Source organism: Oikopleura dioica, chromosome XSR, assembly GCF_907165135.1.
Source record: "Oikopleura dioica chromosome XSR, OKI2018_I68_1.0, whole genome shotgun sequence".
NCBI lineage: Eukaryota > Metazoa > Chordata > Appendicularia > Copelata > Oikopleuridae > Oikopleura > Oikopleura dioica.
This window is the reverse complement of record NC_137294.1, coordinates 7,839,181-7,855,981: the sequence shown is the minus strand read 5'-3', so window position 1 is coordinate 7,855,981 and position 16,801 is coordinate 7,839,181. Positions and strand designations below refer to the sequence as shown.

The 16,801-nt window shown below is 42.3% G+C and overlaps 5 protein-coding genes and 1 long non-coding RNA gene across 7 annotated transcripts; 2 read left to right on the top strand and 4 right to left on the bottom strand.

The window, feature by feature from the left end:
• The first annotated feature begins 1,545 nt into the window (after nt 1-1,545).
• On the top strand, nt 1,546-2,308 carry LOC145709696 (uncharacterized). Its single transcript, XM_081787398.1, has 4 exons — nt 1,546-1,645; nt 1,729-1,812; nt 1,876-1,980; nt 2,021-2,308. Exons 1-4 carry the CDS (start codon nt 1,553-1,555, stop codon nt 2,063-2,065), a joined length of 327 nt encoding a protein of 108 aa, XP_081643524.1. The 5' UTR covers nt 1,546-1,552; the 3' UTR covers nt 2,066-2,308.
• A 287-nt stretch (nt 2,309-2,595) lies between these two features.
• Nucleotides 2,596-3,770, bottom strand: LOC145708707 (UNC93-like protein MFSD11). Its single transcript, XM_081786403.1, has 5 exons — nt 3,720-3,770; nt 3,430-3,681; nt 3,331-3,389; nt 3,150-3,291; nt 2,596-3,106 (listed from the first exon to the last, which is right to left on the bottom strand). Exons 2-5 carry the CDS (start codon nt 3,656-3,658, stop codon nt 2,736-2,738), a joined length of 801 nt encoding a protein of 266 aa, XP_081642529.1. The 5' UTR covers nt 3,659-3,681; nt 3,720-3,770; the 3' UTR covers nt 2,596-2,735.
• A 622-nt stretch (nt 3,771-4,392) lies between these two features.
• On the bottom strand, nt 4,393-9,304 carry LOC145707595 (uncharacterized). Of its 2 annotated transcripts, none has more exons than XM_081785147.1 (9): nt 9,209-9,304; nt 7,781-8,322; nt 7,071-7,736; nt 6,681-7,029; nt 6,012-6,638; nt 5,496-5,972; nt 5,176-5,454; nt 4,952-5,129; nt 4,393-4,840 (listed from the first exon to the last, which is right to left on the bottom strand). In XM_081785147.1, exons 3-9 carry the CDS (start codon nt 7,571-7,573, stop codon nt 4,659-4,661), a joined length of 2,595 nt encoding a protein of 864 aa, XP_081641273.1. In that variant the 5' UTR covers nt 7,574-7,736; nt 7,781-8,322; nt 9,209-9,304; the 3' UTR covers nt 4,393-4,658. The 2 variants fall into 2 exon arrangements, with proteins under 2 accessions (XP_081641273.1, XP_081641274.1); XM_081785148.1 differs by having other exon boundaries at nt 5,496-5,963.
• Nucleotides 8,452-9,169, top strand: LOC145709708 (uncharacterized). Its single transcript, XR_014134926.1, has 3 exons — nt 8,452-8,596; nt 8,635-8,933; nt 8,979-9,169. It is a non-coding gene; the product is annotated as an uncharacterized LOC145709708 (long non-coding RNA).
• Nucleotides 9,305-9,404: 100 nt separating the features above from the next.
• On the bottom strand, nt 9,405-14,697 carry LOC145707594 (DNA topoisomerase 2-alpha-like). Its single transcript, XM_081785146.1, is given in 11 exon segments — nt 9,405-9,865; nt 9,909-10,131; nt 10,176-10,474; nt 10,477-11,205; nt 11,253-11,575; nt 11,623-12,033; nt 12,073-12,209; nt 12,256-13,869; nt 13,913-14,162; nt 14,383-14,489; nt 14,633-14,697. Coding segments are annotated over 10 exon segments (4,392 nt in total). The 5' UTR covers nt 14,469-14,489; nt 14,633-14,697; the 3' UTR covers nt 9,405-9,545.
• A 12-nt stretch (nt 14,698-14,709) lies between these two features.
• Nucleotides 14,710-16,297, bottom strand: LOC145707600 (CD151 antigen-like). The gene is made up of 6 exons (XM_081785155.1): nt 16,177-16,297; nt 15,686-15,925; nt 15,566-15,640; nt 15,375-15,517; nt 15,166-15,333; nt 14,710-15,120 (listed from the first exon to the last, which is right to left on the bottom strand). The coding sequence occupies exons 2-6, from the start codon at nt 15,912-15,914 to the stop codon at nt 14,956-14,958; spliced, it is 780 nt and encodes a 259-aa protein (XP_081641281.1). The 5' UTR covers nt 15,915-15,925; nt 16,177-16,297; the 3' UTR covers nt 14,710-14,955.
• Nucleotides 16,298-16,801: the final 504 nt, after the last annotated feature.

Genomic DNA, 16,801 nt, shown 5'->3' with positions numbered 1-16,801 from the left:
CGATAGCTATCTGTCTCTGGTGGCTCGTGATAAATCGGTAAGAGCACATCAGGTCTCTGATTCAAGTTTTTGACCGAAAACAGTCTAGAGGCTGATCTCCAGTATATCCATTGGCGCACTGGCAATGGTTGCCTATGCATTCACTGTTTGTTCCACAGACAAGACAGTCTACTTGACGTGCGGCGGCGAACCTTTTTAGCCCCGTAGACCAGCTGGCAAGCTCAGTTGAACCATTAGCTTTTTATGGTTAATTTTGACGAGAAAAGCCAATATTATTTAACTTCCTTAATAACTCTGAAAAGAATAAACCGATCCTTCATGAATAAAGTTAAATGCCAAGAAAAAGGTAAAAAGACGTCTAAAGTGCAATTTGCCTAACGTATCAACTCCCATGCGAGTTGCAATAATGACGCCTATCTTCAGTACATTCGATCTTCTGTTTCAATCTCTGCAAGAAAAAAAATCGAAATCGCTATTTAAATTGCCGATATCACTCTCAGCGGGAGATTGATTAAATCTCCAGGAGGAAATGGCGCCACTCGATGGCGTTAACGGTTGAATTTCCCCTACAAGCGACAGGCAAAGACTAAATTATCGCTTGATGAATATAATGGTGGAACGAGGCGATCCGCAAATTTCACGCCAATTCTAATGCTGCGGATTCCTAAGCAATAAATCCAGGTTACTAGAAGTTTCCGGCATTATATAATGAAGGAAAAATTTTTATACGATACACTTCAGTAAATCGTTTTTCTTAAAATATGTTCACTTTCGAGAAGACCGATTTTGATATGAGTCAACAGAACCGCAGTTTGAGATTTACGTTGTCTCTAGAACTCATGTTGTTGAGAGGGCGTCACGCCACATAGCAGTCAGTCAGTATTCTACTGAATCTGAGAAGGTCCGACACGGCATCTTAAAAAGTAAGTCAGCATTAACGCAATTGAAACTCTACTTAAAAATAATTTTTAGTCAAAATCAAGACTCAGCAGAAACCCCGCAGCTGAAGACTTTCAGAAATGAGCGAACCGGTTTCTGAACCCGGTTTCGATTTGTTGAAAAAGTTCAGAGAAATTATGAAGAGGATTTCCAATTTTCTTCTTGTTCCTGCAAAGGAACTTGTTGCTGTCATTACTGTCAAATCAGAATCTCAATCATCAATCCACTGTGAAACCAACTGATACCTCACCAAAAACCTGAATAAAATCAATTTCTTATATAAACAGATTCGCGATTTTTTCTTGCATTTCGTTCATGCAGGTTCATATCATATTCAGTTGATTAAAACCAGAAGAGTCGTAGAAAGAACTGTATAGTGGTAAAGATAATAACGTCCGATTTCTACACAATCATCCCCGTCAAAAGAATACCTGTCAGGCAAGCGTATAAATCCCGCATGCGAGGCTGACAAGATACCAGTGTTGCATGATGAAGTTTTTTTCTTTTTTAGGAAAGCGGGCACTTTTGGCTTTATTAGTAGGAATCACAAGAAGCCATATTGAAGTGTAAAATTAAGTGATAATATTTGCCCGGTTTGAAAGTATCAATTTCTATGGCCATTCCTGACCCTTTGATTTCTCAAGCTGATCGGAAACTATTCCTCCTGAATAATGCTCGACAGCTCAACGGAGGCGATCATACAAAGGTTCCGCAAAATTATCGAAACTACGTGAATTAGTGAAAAAACAAACAATTGTATTCTAGAGAAAATTAACCTATTAAAACTAGGTTATGGTGAAGCGAGATTCCGGAGAAACGGCGTATCGAAGTAGTAATGGAAGAATGAAAAAGCAAGACCAGGATGAACTCGAGGAAAGTTGTGGCAAGAAATTGATTATTTTTGGTTATAAGAAGTTCTTGCAAAAACTCTTTCAGCAATTAGGAAATGATGGAATTCAGTATTTCAAGGCGATCACGGACGATCTTTTCACATTGCGATGCTTCTGGGAAATTTTGACTGTTTCAGAAATATCGTCTCTTGTTTGAGCCATTTTGTATTGCACATTTAAATGTATTCTAGTGCGATACTTTCTTTATCGATATGGTGGAAGGAACAGAAGAATAGATCATCAAAAAATGGTCGAAATTTTCTGAAAGTTTATTGACTTCAGTATGAATATTCTATTCAGAACGAATAAAGTTGAAAAGGAACACCAGAACACGTAACAATATCTTATAGAATTTTACTGAAATTAAATCTCCCTCTTTTTCGGTTTCGTGGAATGCTTTATAAAAAGCGACAGCATTTCTTTAAAACCGATTCCTTCGAACGTCCAAATCTAGCTTTAAAAAACAAAATAAACAGACGACGAGGAGAATCATAAGGAGAAGGAGCTGTATATGAAGATTAATACTATCGCCTATAAAGAATACTAGCGTAGCTACACCAGACTCAGCGAAATTGAAAAGCATGAAAGCAGCAGCAGCTTCGCGGTCAGTTTCTGTTGTAGCTTTGATAAAGTTCATGAGTTGTGCATTGAGCAACGCATCGCCAAAGCCGATGATGAATGCTGCCAGGTAGAGAAGTTCCACTGAGTCAAGGATTCTTATAGCTTATTTGAGTACTACAAATAACCAAGTAAACCCGATCTATTGGCTCTATGAAAGCGATCGTTTCAACGGGTTCGATGACAGCATCAGAGGGAATGTTCAGCAGAATTATGAGGAATGCAAATACTTTTTCGACGTTGTCTTGAGCTTTTTACTCTGAGCTAAATACGCTCGGAATTGAATGTTCACATCTTATCACAACACGGTCCTTCGATAATGAGTCCAAAAGCGGCAATAGGCCCACGTCGAATTTTCTCAATATTTGATGCGAGTCCAGAGAGAAAGGAGCCCGTAACTTCGCCGATTCCAACGAAGACAACAATAAGTCCAGTAAGTCTGTCCGAATCTGCACCAAGTTGTTTTGTATTAGCTACAGCTGTCGGAAAAATAGTTTGAAAAAATGCGAGTTCGAAACCAATGTAACAAGTAATGAGGAAAAGCATGCCAAAGTGGTATGAGTACCAGAATCGGAAGGATTCTTTTATGCCGCCGAACAGATGTCTCAACTTTTGGCTCGCCGTTAAAGTTGACGTGTCGATGCAATTTTCCGGCGTAACTGCTAAGGATTAGATTGAAAGCCAGGAGACTTGTATATTTACCAGTGATGGTTTTTATGAAACATAAAGCCAAAATTCCAATGGTGCCTATTCCAACAAGCAGTATAAACAAAACGACCCGTTCATGTGTATCAACGAATTCCTTTCCTTGCCATGCAAAAAATACGTATAATGTTCCACCAAACTAAGGGAAAATATAACTTTCGAATCTCAATAAAGAAACCTGTGATAGCTGGTAAAGAAGCCAAAAAACAGAAGTGTTTCTGTCAATTGTTGTGTTATCTTAAATTTGATCAGGCTTATTTTAATTTCGAGATAATACTTGAATTAGAAATCACGATTGCACCCTGGCCGACCCAAATGAAGGCCCCGCCAACACCGGAAATAAATGAAAACAGGTAAATCGAGATCGGAGTGGGGTAAATGTAACTTCCCGCCATCATCACCGATAGCACTGAGCCAAGAATAACCGAGGATTTTTGACTCAGGAAAAGTAAAAAGCCTGGCACAAAGAGCGCCATCAAGGTCGTCCCCGCGTAATTAAGAGCCATTCCAACATATCCAGAGATGTGTGCTTTGATAATTGAATTGCAGAATTATTTCAGTGAGTACCTTCATTGTTTTTATTATAGGAATCCAGAACAACCTCAGAAACTGCTGCCGTTGTCTTTTCAAATTGAAAAAATGGACAGTTTTCAATCTAATTTCAGTCTATCTAGCTTCTCTCTAATTTTCCTGATAAGCCGTGTATACAAACAAAAAACCAAGACCAAGAAGAATGATATTCCGATCTTCAACTTTTCTAAGCATTCTCTTTGCTTTAATCTAAGTTTTTCGCACTCTGTGAGCATAAGACAACACTGTTTATGTGGCCATTTTGAAAAGATGTTAAAAACGACAGAAGAGAGTAGTGGGATTTTTACGTTCCACCTGGAAATTCTTCATTCAAATTCGAGCAGATCCTCACCCCTAACGGAACCCCCAGCTAGTCTCTTACCCAAAACACACGCCCAGATTCTCGAGATATTGAATGGCTCGAATGATAACCTCTCTAATTTTCACAGAGCGGTCTAGGGAAGAAACGTTGTTGCCGATGGAATTCAAGCAGCTTGACTCAAGCTCGTCCAGAAAGTGGAACAGTAGCCGTGTCACTTACGTCAGATTGCTCAGCCTGCAAGTAACCTAGATATCTATTCTATTTATTCTGTAGATAATTATCAAATATAACTTCTTCGACACAAGATATCGTAAAATACACTCAACAGCATAACTTTACGAATTTAAATTGCGACTTGAATAGGCGATTCGCCTATTTTTGGAACTTTATTGAATAGGTATATCTTTGTTTGACAGTTTTCTGAATTCGCTGGCGTTTAATGAAGTGTTGTGGCAGAATTGGACTCTTGAAATACATTTCTTTTCCGAATGAATATTGTTAATTTTAGATATAGCACAAATAAATATATATTAATTTAAAAAAAACGCAAGTTTATCAGTGAAAGATGAGAAAAATAAAAAAGTTAAAATTGGCAAAAAGGTAGTGTCGGCTTCTTACTCGATCCAGTAATCAGGGATCGGGAGTTCCCCATTGTTGTTTCCATTCAGATCCAACCCATCAACATCATAGGGATCTTTCTCAGCCATCTTCTGGATGAAGCCTTGTTGTTCGATTTCTTTGAGCACAGCGAGGAAGTGTTTCTTCTTTATCCTTTTTGCCTCGTCTAGTAACTCATCTAAACGATTGTTATTATTATCCGAAAATATCATTAATAATGTTTCTCAATAACTCGACAATAAGCCAAGACAATAAGCCAGACTAAGAAGTATTCCAAACTTTTACATACCGATGGATAATAAGAAGGCGTGACTATTACATTCATGCAGAAGCGCTGCTTCTATCTGCTCTTGCTCGTGAGGTTTAGGACTGTAGGGAAGCTTCGTTTGCGTGAAGAAACAACAGTCGTCGCAAGATACAACTCCGATATCATCAAAGATCTTTTGATACTCTTGCGAGCAAGACAGCTGATTAATTGTTACATACATATAAATTATTATAATAGTGACCTACCTTATACATTATAAGCATATGATTGGAGATGAAAACCCCCCGATGGGATCTAACGTATGAGAGCTCAATCTGATACTCAGTCTTAAACTCGGGCGACGAACACTTGATCGTGTAGATCGAGCACTCGCTACCCAAGGAGATGACTTCTCTCACTTCAGAGGGATTGTTGAGACTCATCTTGCCTTCAGCAAGAGTACCGTGTAAGCTGGGAAGTTCGGCCGGCGGATTTGTATTTGACGCCCGACGATCGGCACATTGACGCGCGTAATCCAACATTATCTAGAGTGAGTTTGTAGACTGACAAGTAATCTTTGTCCTACCTTGGTAATGTCGTAATTAGTGTCGCAGTGCAGAAGATCAACGACATCTTCTCTTCCCCGCGCGCTGATTTTTTTGATGATTAGATCTGGCCTATCGTCCGTGAGATTGTGCAACCATGTCACTGCTTTATCGTCGTAAGATCCTTCATATGGGCCAATATTGTAACACAAAGCCAAGGGAGGCTCAGCCATCTCATCATCTTCGATTTCTAAAATGAGCTCGCGGGGCAAATCCAATACTTGGCCATAATCGACAAATAAAACTTCCACATTCTGTGGAATTTTCTTTGACCATCCTCGAATTTTTGCGCGACTCCAATACTTTTCTTCGAAGCACGCGATCACAGGCATCCCGGGCAAGATCTCGCGACGATCACAAACTTTGAAATCCCCTTTCATAACTCGTTCTCTTATGGTGGAATCCAGGTTTTCGCGGAGCTCAAAGTTTTCAGCCAAGATCAGCATTACCTCAAGATTCTTGATTTCATAAAAATACTATAAATATTAAAAACTTACCTTATTCCTTTCAAAATGCGTAAAAGTCCCGATATGGACGCGTTGGCCTTCTTTCATTTTGTCCTTTACTTCCGGATATCTTTTATTCTTGATTAAATGAATAAACTCTTCGTTCTCAAAGAGGTAGACTCCATTGGACGACTCAAGGCTGGGGTTCGACGTCGGGAAAACATACTCCATCTCACCAAGGACGTTATACATATTCTCTCGAATGAACTGCATCACTTGTGCTGTGGTCGCACGTAACACCCCTTTTGTGTATCGAAAGTATATCGCGCCAATCTCATTTTCGGGGACGATGACAATCCCTTTTTTCGCTGCGACTTCAAAAGCCGAGTGAATGCTGTCGGCGTCTATCTCTTCGAAAAAACTGAGGTATCGAACGAGCATTGGATGTCGATTCTCGTCCGAGTATCGGTCTGGACCCTCCAGTCTTCTATTGCTCAAGACAGACACAATGTCTCCGTGGGTGCTGTGAGATTCATGTCGTCTAAGTGACAGAATCGACTTGCAGACTGATGCACATGTGATACCCAGTCCAAGAACAGTTGTTTTCACGATGTCCCAGCGAAATATCGTCTGCATCATCAGATCTAAGTCGTCCACATAGAAGCCTGACTTGAAAGCCTAGAGATATATTAGAAGTCAGTCGGCACTGTCTTAAATTACCTCAACGCACTGATCAAGAAGGACAAGAACGTCACGGATGGCTTTGTTCTTGTCTGTGATTTCCTTCTTCTTGGAGATCAATTCTTCGTGGGAATATCCCGCGTGATCACACGAAATATGTTCGACGCACATCTGACGGTGAAGTTCAAGGCCAACCTTGAGTCTGTCGGAAGCAAACTCATCGTCGCCGTGAACGTTTCTTAAATCCTTCGCATCGAAGAGAGCGATCTGATAGCTATGGTAGTACGTCTGGAGGAAACTGAGAAGCTTTTCATTTGGTTCCGACGGCGAGGTTGTGCCCAATGGGAGATTCTCGTTCCAGAATTGATCGTAAAATTCTCGAAGGTTCCTACAAATGTAATCATTATTAGACTCAGGATGGAATTATACCTCATCTGGATGCCGAAGGGATTGAACATTAATGTGATCAGCAGCTTCTGTTTCATAGGTAGCAGTCTTCCGTATCGATTTCGCTCGACTGGAGATCCAATCAAGGAAAAGTCAGGCCTGAAATACCAAGTACCGCAGTTGGGAAGAGGATCTTCCAAACGTGCAACCTGCGAGGAGGTTCTACTGCGTGTGCTCGGTGGCGTCCGATAAGAGCTTCCCCGATTGTAACCAGATGAAGAGGAACGCACCGTGAATCGATTCATTCGCCTCTCTTCTTCTTTCATTCTTTCTTCTTCGCGCATTTTTTCCAGGCGCCTCATTTCCGCCTCTTCCCGTTCTTTCCGCAAGAGCTTCCGTTGCCTTTGCTCTTCTCGTTTTTCGATCTCGGCGTCTGTATTTCGCTGTTGCCGTTTGATGCTTGCTTTCCTGCGAAAGTATTCCGCTTCGCCATACGTTTCGATTCCGATCCAGTCATCGAATCTTTCTTGCGTTTCGAAAATCATATCTTCTTTCAAATAGTTATCGGGAGCTTTCTTAACCCAGACGTGTTCAGCGTAATTCAAAAGCTTATTCGCTTTGTCTGGATTGATGAAAGGTTTTCGATGCCGAAATGGGCTAGTAGCTCTTCGAAGTTTTTGTCAGTGCCAACGAATCTCGTTGCACGCACTAAATGTAATGTTATTAACTAATCCGAAGGGTTGATGACTTACAGCATCTCCAAGGAACTCGGTTATACGTGCTCATCTGTCGCAACGCTTCAGATGCAAGAAAAAAGGGCTGGTTTATATCGAAACGCGAAGTGTCAATCGGGAACTGTGGTGGTCCGACAAACTTTTCGTCACGATCCGGAACAGGATCGGGTTGAGCAGCGTTTCTGCGGTCTCGAAGGAACGGTCTTATGCGTGGAATGCCCGCAACAGGCGAATGACTGGCAGGTTGAGGCTCGTGACGGGGAATAGCTGAAGTGTTGAGATTTGGAAAACGATAGTTGCGAACTGGCGGTTGTGGGCGAGGAGCACTGGTAGGCTGACGATAGGCAGTCGGGTTGAAGACCGGAGCATTCGACGAACCAGATGTACCTGTAGAGGGGCTGGGAAACCGAGGATTAGGGAATCGCAGATTGCGACGGGGAGTTCCCGGGTTGTACGCACTGGCAATTCCGGAGATGGACGGTCTAACAGCAGCTGGCCGAGGTGGCTGATTTCGACCATCAACAGAAGGTTTCGGTCCACGGTATCGACTCGTATACATTCTGAAAGTAGGAAGTCAGTAATCAAACACGTACAGCTTATCGTCGCCTAAAAACTGCTGAACCTATCAAAATTGACGTAACGATGGAAAAAGTAGCGTCAGAACGTCGACTCTTTGTTTAATTTGTCTGACTTGATAGGTATTTAAGTGACAAAACCATTCCCCGTGGGCTAAAATTGAAATCAACAATACTATGCGTTTTCTACCAGCATTCCTTGCTTTTTCCCATGCCTCGCGTGACCCCAGATGCCGGAATAAAATGCCTACGTTTCACGGTAAGAAAAATCGAAGTTCTAGAGACAAAGCATTGTAGATGCACACATTGATGATAACAACGCCTATGTGGAGAACTCTGCTGGAGCGCTAGAAACGTGTTTTACTCATGAAAACCTAAAATATTGAAAATTGACTGAAAAAAACACGGGCAAAGTGTCTTGCATAAGCGGATACGCAGTTCACAAGCCACGGCTGCTTTTTCAAGCAGTGAGCCCGACTGGACAAGTGTCTGCCGAGTTCAGAAACCATCGCTTGTACAACCCATGGGCAGACGAGGACGGATGGCTTCAATTTACGAGACTAGAGCTTCGATTTTACCCTCTCGGCGTCCCCAAGGTAAAAAAAAATCTTGAGAACGAAAATGATTAATCTTTTTCTAAGATCTACGATTATCATCGCTTCCGCTGCAGCGCAATCTACACGGATCCGAACACAAGGGAACAGTATCGATGTACAAGCGTCTTCCCTGAAAACGGCCAACCACTAAGAGTGCTCAATGATAACCGCCCTGATTTCCACATTAACACATGAACAATTCAAGTCACGTGAATAAAATAAACAGAAAGTTTTGAAAAGTGATTGATAGATTACTAGTTGCCCATTTCGCTTACCTTCTAAGTTATAATCGTTTACACTGTATGTTTACGAAGAACCTGGCGAAAAAATCTCGTGGTGGGAAAATATCGCGAAATGAGTGGTCGATAGGTCACGCTTGTGGGGGCGAAAAATTAAGGCGTGGGCGGCTTCAGAAAAAACGCGCCAAGTTCAAATTTGTCAGATTATTCAGAATATTTCAAAGATGCCATGTATTACAAAATCTGATTTATTTCCTGTCAGGGCTAATAATGTTGCAGTGTTATAGCGGGATGGGAATGAACTATTAAATTTATCCTATTTCTTGGTTGGAACAAAACGCGATAATTCATGCGACAGGGATGTGAGGGGAGCTTAGTCCAAGTCCGAATCCTCGTCTGTTGAGAAGTTGTACTTCTTTGTCGCTCGTCCGCGGGAGGGTTTGTTTCTGGCCGCCAAATTGAAGGACTCGTCGGCATCTTCGTCGTCTGAACTTTCGAGAGCAGCCTTCTTTTTGGAGGCAGCTTTGGCAGTTTTCTTCTTCGCTGGAACAAAGTCGTCTTCGGAATCAGAATCGATGAAATTGGACGAGGCTGTCGTCTGCTGGCTGCTTTCGTCGATGGTCGACTGACTCGACTCTTTCGCGGCTTTCTTTGGCTTCGTCGACGCCTTTTTGAAAGCGTCAATAATCGTCCCTTCATTTTTTTAGACACAAGAGAACCGCGGGTTGATTTTTACCTTGTTTTTTGGCGACTGGTTTGCTCTCAACGTCCGAGCTGAGGGCGCGCTTCTTTCCGCGGCTGCTCGGTTTCTTCGCAATGACTTCTTCGTCACTACTTTTGTCAGCGTTGAAATCGAAGTCCTCCCCATCCGAGTCGTCATCGCTGTCGGTTTCCCAGGGATTCTTTCCTTTCGCAGTTTTCCTGATCTTTGAAGGAGATTCGTCAGCCTCTTTTTTGACCTAGAAAGTTAAGTAATAATTAGAAAAGAAATGATTGTGCTTACTTTCGCTTCCTTCTTGATTTTTTCAGCCTTAACCTTGGGCTCTGCCTTGACCTTTGGTTCTTTTTTCGCCTTGGGTTCAGATTTGACTCCAGAGCGCATAATCGTCTTCTTTCTCGCCTCGCTTATTTGAGGATCGATGTATTCTCCAAGTTGACTTGGCTCGATACTCGTATCTTTTTTGCCTTTGCCTTTGGATTTTCCAGAGCTGCTGCTCTGCTGCATCTTCTTGAAATCCTCCTGGATCTTGTCCAGCGATTTCTCAAGGTCAACAAGATCTTCTTCCCAAAGATCAGTTGGAGTTTTCTTTTGAGCACGTCGAAGTCATGCTCAATTTGACCCTTTTCTTTAAGAAGAGCCTCTTTCTTCTCAAGAGTCAAGTTGTAGATCGGCATACTCAAGAGATACTGGTAATCAGATTTCGCATCAGCACGATCTTGCTCGTCGAGATTTTCGTCTTCGTCGTCTGAGAGAGACAAATTCTGCTCTCTTTTAACCTTCTTCTCCCAAGCCTTGACTGGATCTGAAGCGTAGCCTCGCTCCTTAAGCGTAGCTTCGATTGCCTTCCGCTTAACATTCATCACTGTGATTTTCTTCTCGATATTTTCAAGAATAAATCGAGCACGGTTGGTGATGAAATGCACTCGTGCTTCCATCTTGTCCAGAAGGAATGAGTGTCTCTTCTTGTAGTATGTTTTTCGAAGCTCGAAGTGGTCTTTAACGATAGCCGTGGTATCATTGTAGACAGTCAGTTTTCCAAGATGGTTGAAAAGAACCATTGTATTTGTGAAACACATCGGTTTGACAAGACCAAAATACTCGTGGAGACCTTGCTTCCTCGCCTCTCGCATTTGGGTTGGAGAAAGTGTAACGATGAATTTGACTCGGTCATGAGAGCTGTTGTTGTCGAAATCTTCGATCAGTTTAGGCAAGTCCTTGCCTTTGTCATCCGTGCCTCCTTGCATTTTCATGAGCTTTTGCTTGTAGTCGTCAGTCCAAACTTGAGGTGGCAACTCTGTGATTTCGACAACGTCTATAATCTTTGATTAATTCACCTTCATGCATAAGAAAATATCTGACCTGATTCGAGAAGCGCGATTTCGCCAAAGGAGACAGCCCTGCCAGGTGCGAGTATTTCGATTTTTCCTCTGAATCCTTCGTAAAAAGGCGTAATTTCAAGAGGTTCTTTGCCGCCGATCATCCGGCGAATATTCTTGATGCAATCGCGGATATTATGATTGGGGATGTTTGTCGACCAGCCAGTTCCAATACCAGCTGAGCCATTTACCAGTACCATGGGTACGATTGGACAGTAGTGGGTTGGTTCTACCATTTTGTTATCGTCATAGTTTCTCTTGAAAAGAGCATCATCACTTTCAGGGTAGAGCTTTCGAGCGATTGGCCTAGTTTATGATTAATATATTGGTACTTTAGCACTTAAAGTACTCACGTAAGTTTCGTGAAAATGTAACGAGCAGCGGCATGATCTTTGCCACCAACACGTCGAGATCCGAACTGGCCAAACGGCTCAAGAAGGTTCACATTGTTCGCACCGACATAGTTTTGCGCTAGTTTGATGATCGTCTCCATTAGTGACACTTCGCCGTGATGGTAAGCCGACATTTCAGAAACGGCACCGGAAAGTTGAGCCACTTTTACTTTCGACTTGTCGTTACGTTTAAAGCATGTCCAGAGAACTTTTCTTTGGCCAGGCTTGAGACCATCCGCGGCGCATGGAATCGCTCGAAGACAAGATTCGTGCGAGAAGATAACGAGTTCCTTATCGACAAAGTCTTTGTAAGTGACATAGTTGATCTGTTCCCGATCGTAGAGCGTAAGTTCGTCTTCGCCCGCTTCAACTCTGATAAGATTTTAGTAAAAGCATAAAAACTAGCCTTACCGTCGCTCAACTTCTCCCATGTATTCAGTAAGCCATTCTTTTCGATCGTCTACGAGATCACGAGCGAAGGCCATCTTGATGCGCTCGTCGCAAACCGCACCTGAGTAACGAAAGGGTATGCGATGACGTTGAATATCCTAAATAAGGAGCGTTAAAACAAATCCATTCCGTTTAAACTCAAACCTGGAAATATTCCTTGAATTCTTCGGGCCCTGAAGTACCCAAACCCTTGTAGTACTCAACACGGTAAGCGTCAAGATTTGGCACCTCGCGTTGCCATTTGTTGAACTCTGGGAGAGAGTAGAAGTTCGTCTTCTTGCAGTTAGGCTTGTTCTCATCTTTCTTCAGAAACACTTTAACAATAGGTGTGATGAATTGTTGCACAGTCGGTCCCCTGATCATGTTGGGCCAGAAGTGATGCAAAAAGTTGATAATCAAGCCCTTAATATGGGAACCATCAACATCCTGATCTGTCATAATCATGAGTCGACCATATCGAAGCGACTTCAAATCGTCGTTGTTGTCGTACTTCTTCTTGAAGTCAAAGCCCATCGCTTGAATGATGTTTTTGATTTCTTCGTTTTTCGTGAGCTGCTGATGACCAGCTTCACGAGCGTTGAGAAGTTTACCACGCAGCGGGAAGACACCGTAGTATCTTTTGAGATCAGCCATCGAGCTAACACCAGCCAAAGCAGCAGTCTTGGCGGAGTCTCCCTCAGTAAGGATAAGGGTACAATCCTTTGAACGAGTTTTCCCTGCTTCTGGAGCATCATCTAGTTTGAGGATTGTGACCTTTTTCTGCTTCTTTCCCCCAATCTTGCCTTTCGCCTGGTTTTCTTTGAATTTCATGAAATTAGTGATTGTCTCGACGACACCGGATTTTTCTACTTTCTTGATGAATGCGTCGGAAAGAATGGGCTTTGAGCCGTGTTTCGACTTGACAAGGGTGAGAGTTTCTTTCGTTTGCGAGTCGAATGCAGGGTTTTCAATCTGTGAATTAACGAAGATCCAGCAATGAGACTTGATTTGATGCGCTTTGACAGCGAGGCCACCCTTGTTCTTCTTGTTGACCGTCTCCTCAAGCTTTTTAACGAGTTGGTCGGCGACGACGTTGACGTGCTGTCCACCTTTGCTCGTGTTAATTGAATTAACGAAGGAGACATTTTGGAAGCCAGTGTCCGAAATAGCGAAGCCAACATCCCAGCGACCCTTGGCTTCCTTGTTATCTGGTTTCTCGTAAATAAGCGTGACTTCTTTTCCGGTATCCAGGAGCTGCCCTTTGATGTACATGTTGCAGTAGTCCTTGAACGGATCTTTCTTGTTAAATCCAATGCGCTGACCGTCGAGGAAAACGCTCACGCCCGGAGTTGTTCCAGCAATATCATAGGCACGCTTACGAAAGAGAGACACCATGTCGTTCGAGAGATGGGTCATCGCAAAGCGCCCCAAGTCTGGCGTGAAAGTAATCTTCGTATAATCATCCTTTGAAAAAGACTTGATAACGGCGTTCCCCTTTTTCTTCATGTTTCCGGTCCAAGTAACAGTCAGTCGCTTCCCAAGATTTTTGTTGGCAGTTTCGACGGTGAATTCCTTGGAGAAAATATTACAGAGCTTCGCACCATAACCATTTCGACCACCAGTTGTTTTCTTTTCGCTCTCATCGTAGTTGGACGAAGTCATCATATGACCGAAAATGAGCTCGGGAACGTAGACACCATGCTCTTTGTGGATTTCGATGGGGATACCCCTTCCATTATTGAGCACAGAGATTTTGTTGTTTTCTGTGTCGATGTCAACCTGAAAGTTCACCTTGGACGACACGTCGAAAAAACAAATTTACCTTTATCATGTTCTGATTGGGATCGCGAACTTTGTTGTCGGCGGCGTTGACAAGGATTTCATCGTAAATTTTGTATAGAGCGGGGATGAACTCGATTTCTTTTTGAACGAATTTCGTCGTTTCTGAATCGAAGACCCACATCTTCTCTTTCGAACTCTCAACGGAGCCGACGTACATGTCTGGCCGAAGCAACACATGCTCGAGGCTGTCGACCTTCTTGTAAGTTTCTTCAATTGTCTTCCCCATGGGCCTGAAAAGAGCAATTTCAGACTGGGAAGACTTTCGCTTGGCGAGATTTTTCGGTACTACGGTTGGCTATTTCACGGTTGCAATCAAGCCAAAACTGGCATGTTCTAGAAATCGAACTCTGGCGCATTCTCCCGATCGGAGGCGCGAAAATCAATCAACCGGATAAGGGGATTCTAGGGTAAGTATGGGACTTGATTGATATTTAGTTAAAAGGCGCTTACACATATTTTCCTGCTTCATTCTTGTGCAGATTACGTAACGGCCTCAGAACAAGGCGGACCCTTCCCAATTTAAGCAGCTGTTTCATACTCGATAGGCAATTGCATATCTAAGTGATTTTAGACTCCACGAATGATTTTCAATAATTTTCCAATAAGTCAGTTAGTTTAAAAGGAAGCTTAAGAGCGTGCATTCTGTAATTATTCGCTTCATGCAAGTGAGTGTTTCAAAAAATATTATCAGTGATCTTACCTCTTATGTAGAAGACACCGACTCGATCACCACTAGGTTCTACCGATTGACTAAAAAGAAATTGATGTTAACTAAAGTTGAACGGAACAGAATAGTAAGGATTGGGTAGGAGTACTGAACAGGCAAAGGAGAATTCAATCGATGGACACGAAGATGCTATACCAGTAAAGCTTTTTTTCAATGAATTCAGGCAACGAAGGACGAGAACACGGATTCGGGGCATTGGAAATGTTTATCTTTAGGACTCGGGAACTTTAAAGAATAAAGTGTAATCACAGAGGACGATTGAAGAAATAGAGAAGAAAAGATCTGATGAGCTTGACTTAGTTTTGGGGGTTTTCATTGGAAACGAGCGGGTCGAGTTCTTCGTCGTCTTGGTCGGAATGAATGATGCAGCCTGCGAAGAGAATCGAGGCAAGCTGCAAAAGACATGTTGTGGACAAAACAATGGCGAAGACATTGACGTGATTGGAGACTTCGTCTTCGAGCTAAAATGACAATTAGCAGAAGCAAAGACAACAACGATCTCTTACAGTGTAAGCGCATCCTTGAGTGAAGATGTTCGCTTCGGTAGCGTTTGTAATTCCGCAGAACTCCTCGTTGACGACGCAGCAAGAGTCAGGAACCGCAAACTCGCCAACGAGCGTCAAGTTCTTCTCTTCCATGATTTTCCTAGTTTCGTTTTGGAAGATTCGCGCATCCTTTCAAACAGTTTAGTTTTCTTCTGTCAGAGGGAACTTACTTTGTAGTCTGTGGAGTTGTCGACACCGCAGCAGTCGAAATCAGTTTGAATTTCCTCAAAGGCCATCTCTATGGGCGGCGACCAGGCAGAGATGGCGGATTTCATCCCGCTCTCAAGGTATGGCAGGATTTCTACTTTGTACGCTAAATTATCGATTTGCGAAGAAACGAATAATAAAAATGGTAAATTACCGAGGGCGAAAATTGAAAGAAGGAGCTGGGCGGCAAAGACGACGATTAACAGGGCCAAATAAATTCGTAACAAGCCTTTAGTTATTTTTTTACTAGTTTTTAGCTCAAATATCGATTTACCTCGGTGAGCCTTGTATGCAGCTGCCCAGCCAGCTACGGAAATGAGGAAAATCGCAATCGAAGTAGCAAAGAGAAACTCTAGAACAGGCTTGACGTCGACGATCTCGAAGTATTCTCTATAGGAAAAGTCGGACCAGATGGCGGCGGCGAAAAGTCCGCCCGAAAGGAGGACGAAGACGGTATTGATCGCCACAAGGAAAAAGCGGAGCAAGTTTATTCCAACTTTCATTTTCTTGGTTTCTGAAACGAGATTTGAATCACAACTCGAGCAGTCTGACTCGAAAGACGTTTAATCCCAACCTACTCGCTATCCACGCTGCTCTTTTTACAGCAACGCTATCTTTTTCAAAAAGGAAATCTAGAAAAAGGAGAAAGCCTTTTTCATTCGTAGCAAAATGCCGATCAAACGCATTTTCTGTCAAAATATGATACTACCGTTATTTCTATCTCTAGTTAGTGATCTTCATAAAATTTGTTTTCATTTTATGTACATTTCTATCGGCGATTCCCAGAATTTCGATGTTGCTTCTTTCTTTGATTCTAGGGCGCACACTGTGAGTCAGCTCTGAATTGAGTTGAGTAAGCGCCTGCGGATCCGAACGCGCGGAGTAATATCGCCCGGTGACTAATTTCAGAAACCCCACCGAAAATAATACAAAGCACGCCGCCTAACTCAAATTATCAGAGAATTATTTCTCAAACAGAAAAAATCTATATTAAATTTATTTTTGTTTTTAAAATCATAGTTGCATTCTTCTCAAGCCAAATTTTGCAATGATTAAAGTTTTATTGATTTTACCGATAATTTTCTATCAATAGATATTAAAATACAATTTAAAGAACTGTAAATATACTCAGCATTTGGTTCATTTTTGCTTGAACAAAGAAAAAGAGATTAATTCCCCTCAATTTCCATAAAAATAGGTGCGACGAGAGCTAAAGTATAATTTCCATAATGACCGGGAAAATAGCTGCGGAAGTAACTTCGTTTTACGAGCAACATAATAGAGAAGAGAAAAAGGCCGAGAAAATTGAACAGTTTTGGGGAAGCAATAGTATCCAGTTTGAAATTAGTTCCTTTTTCAAAATAATCATTTCAATAGCTCTTGACCTTTG

Coding starts and splice junctions, on each gene's coding strand:
- LOC145709696 (XM_081787398.1), top strand. CDS start 1,553: ATGGCCATTCCTGACCCTTTGATTTCTCAAGCTGATCGGAAACTATTC. Junction 1,813..1,875: donor AAGACCAGGATGAACTCGAG/GAAAGTTGTGGC, acceptor AAACTCTTTCAG/CAATTAGGAAATGATGGAAT. Junction 1,981..2,020: donor TTTCAGAAATATCGTCTCTT/GTTTGAGCCATT, acceptor AATGTATTCTAG/TGCGATACTTTCTTTATCGA.
- LOC145708707 (XM_081786403.1), bottom strand. CDS start 3,658: ATGGCTCTTAATTACGCGGGGACGACCTTGATGGCGCTCTTTGTGCCA. Junction 3,390..3,429: donor AATCGTGATTTCTAATTCAA/GTATTATCTCGA, acceptor ATCAAATTTAAG/ATAACACAACAATTGACAGA. Junction 3,107..3,149: donor TTTCATAAAAACCATCACTG/GTAAATATACAA, acceptor AATCCTTAGCAG/TTACGCCGGAAAATTGCATC.
- LOC145707595 (XM_081785147.1), bottom strand. CDS start 7,573: ATGATTTTCGAAACGCAAGAAAGATTCGATGACTGGATCGGAATCGAA. Junction 7,030..7,070: donor CCCTTCGGCATCCAGATGAG/GTATAATTCCAT, acceptor TTACATTTGTAG/GAACCTTCGAGAATTTTACG. Junction 5,130..5,175: donor ATATGCTTATAATGTATAAG/GTAGGTCACTAT, acceptor ACAATTAATCAG/CTGTCTTGCTCGCAAGAGTA.
- LOC145707600 (XM_081785155.1), bottom strand. CDS start 15,914: ATGAAAGTTGGAATAAACTTGCTCCGCTTTTTCCTTGTGGCGATCAAT. Junction 15,641..15,685: donor TGCATACAAGGCTCACCGAG/GTAAATCGATAT, acceptor AAATAACTAAAG/GCTTGTTACGAATTTATTTG. Junction 15,518..15,565: donor TCTTTCAATTTTCGCCCTCG/GTAATTTACCAT, acceptor TCGATAATTTAG/CGTACAAAGTAGAAATCCTG.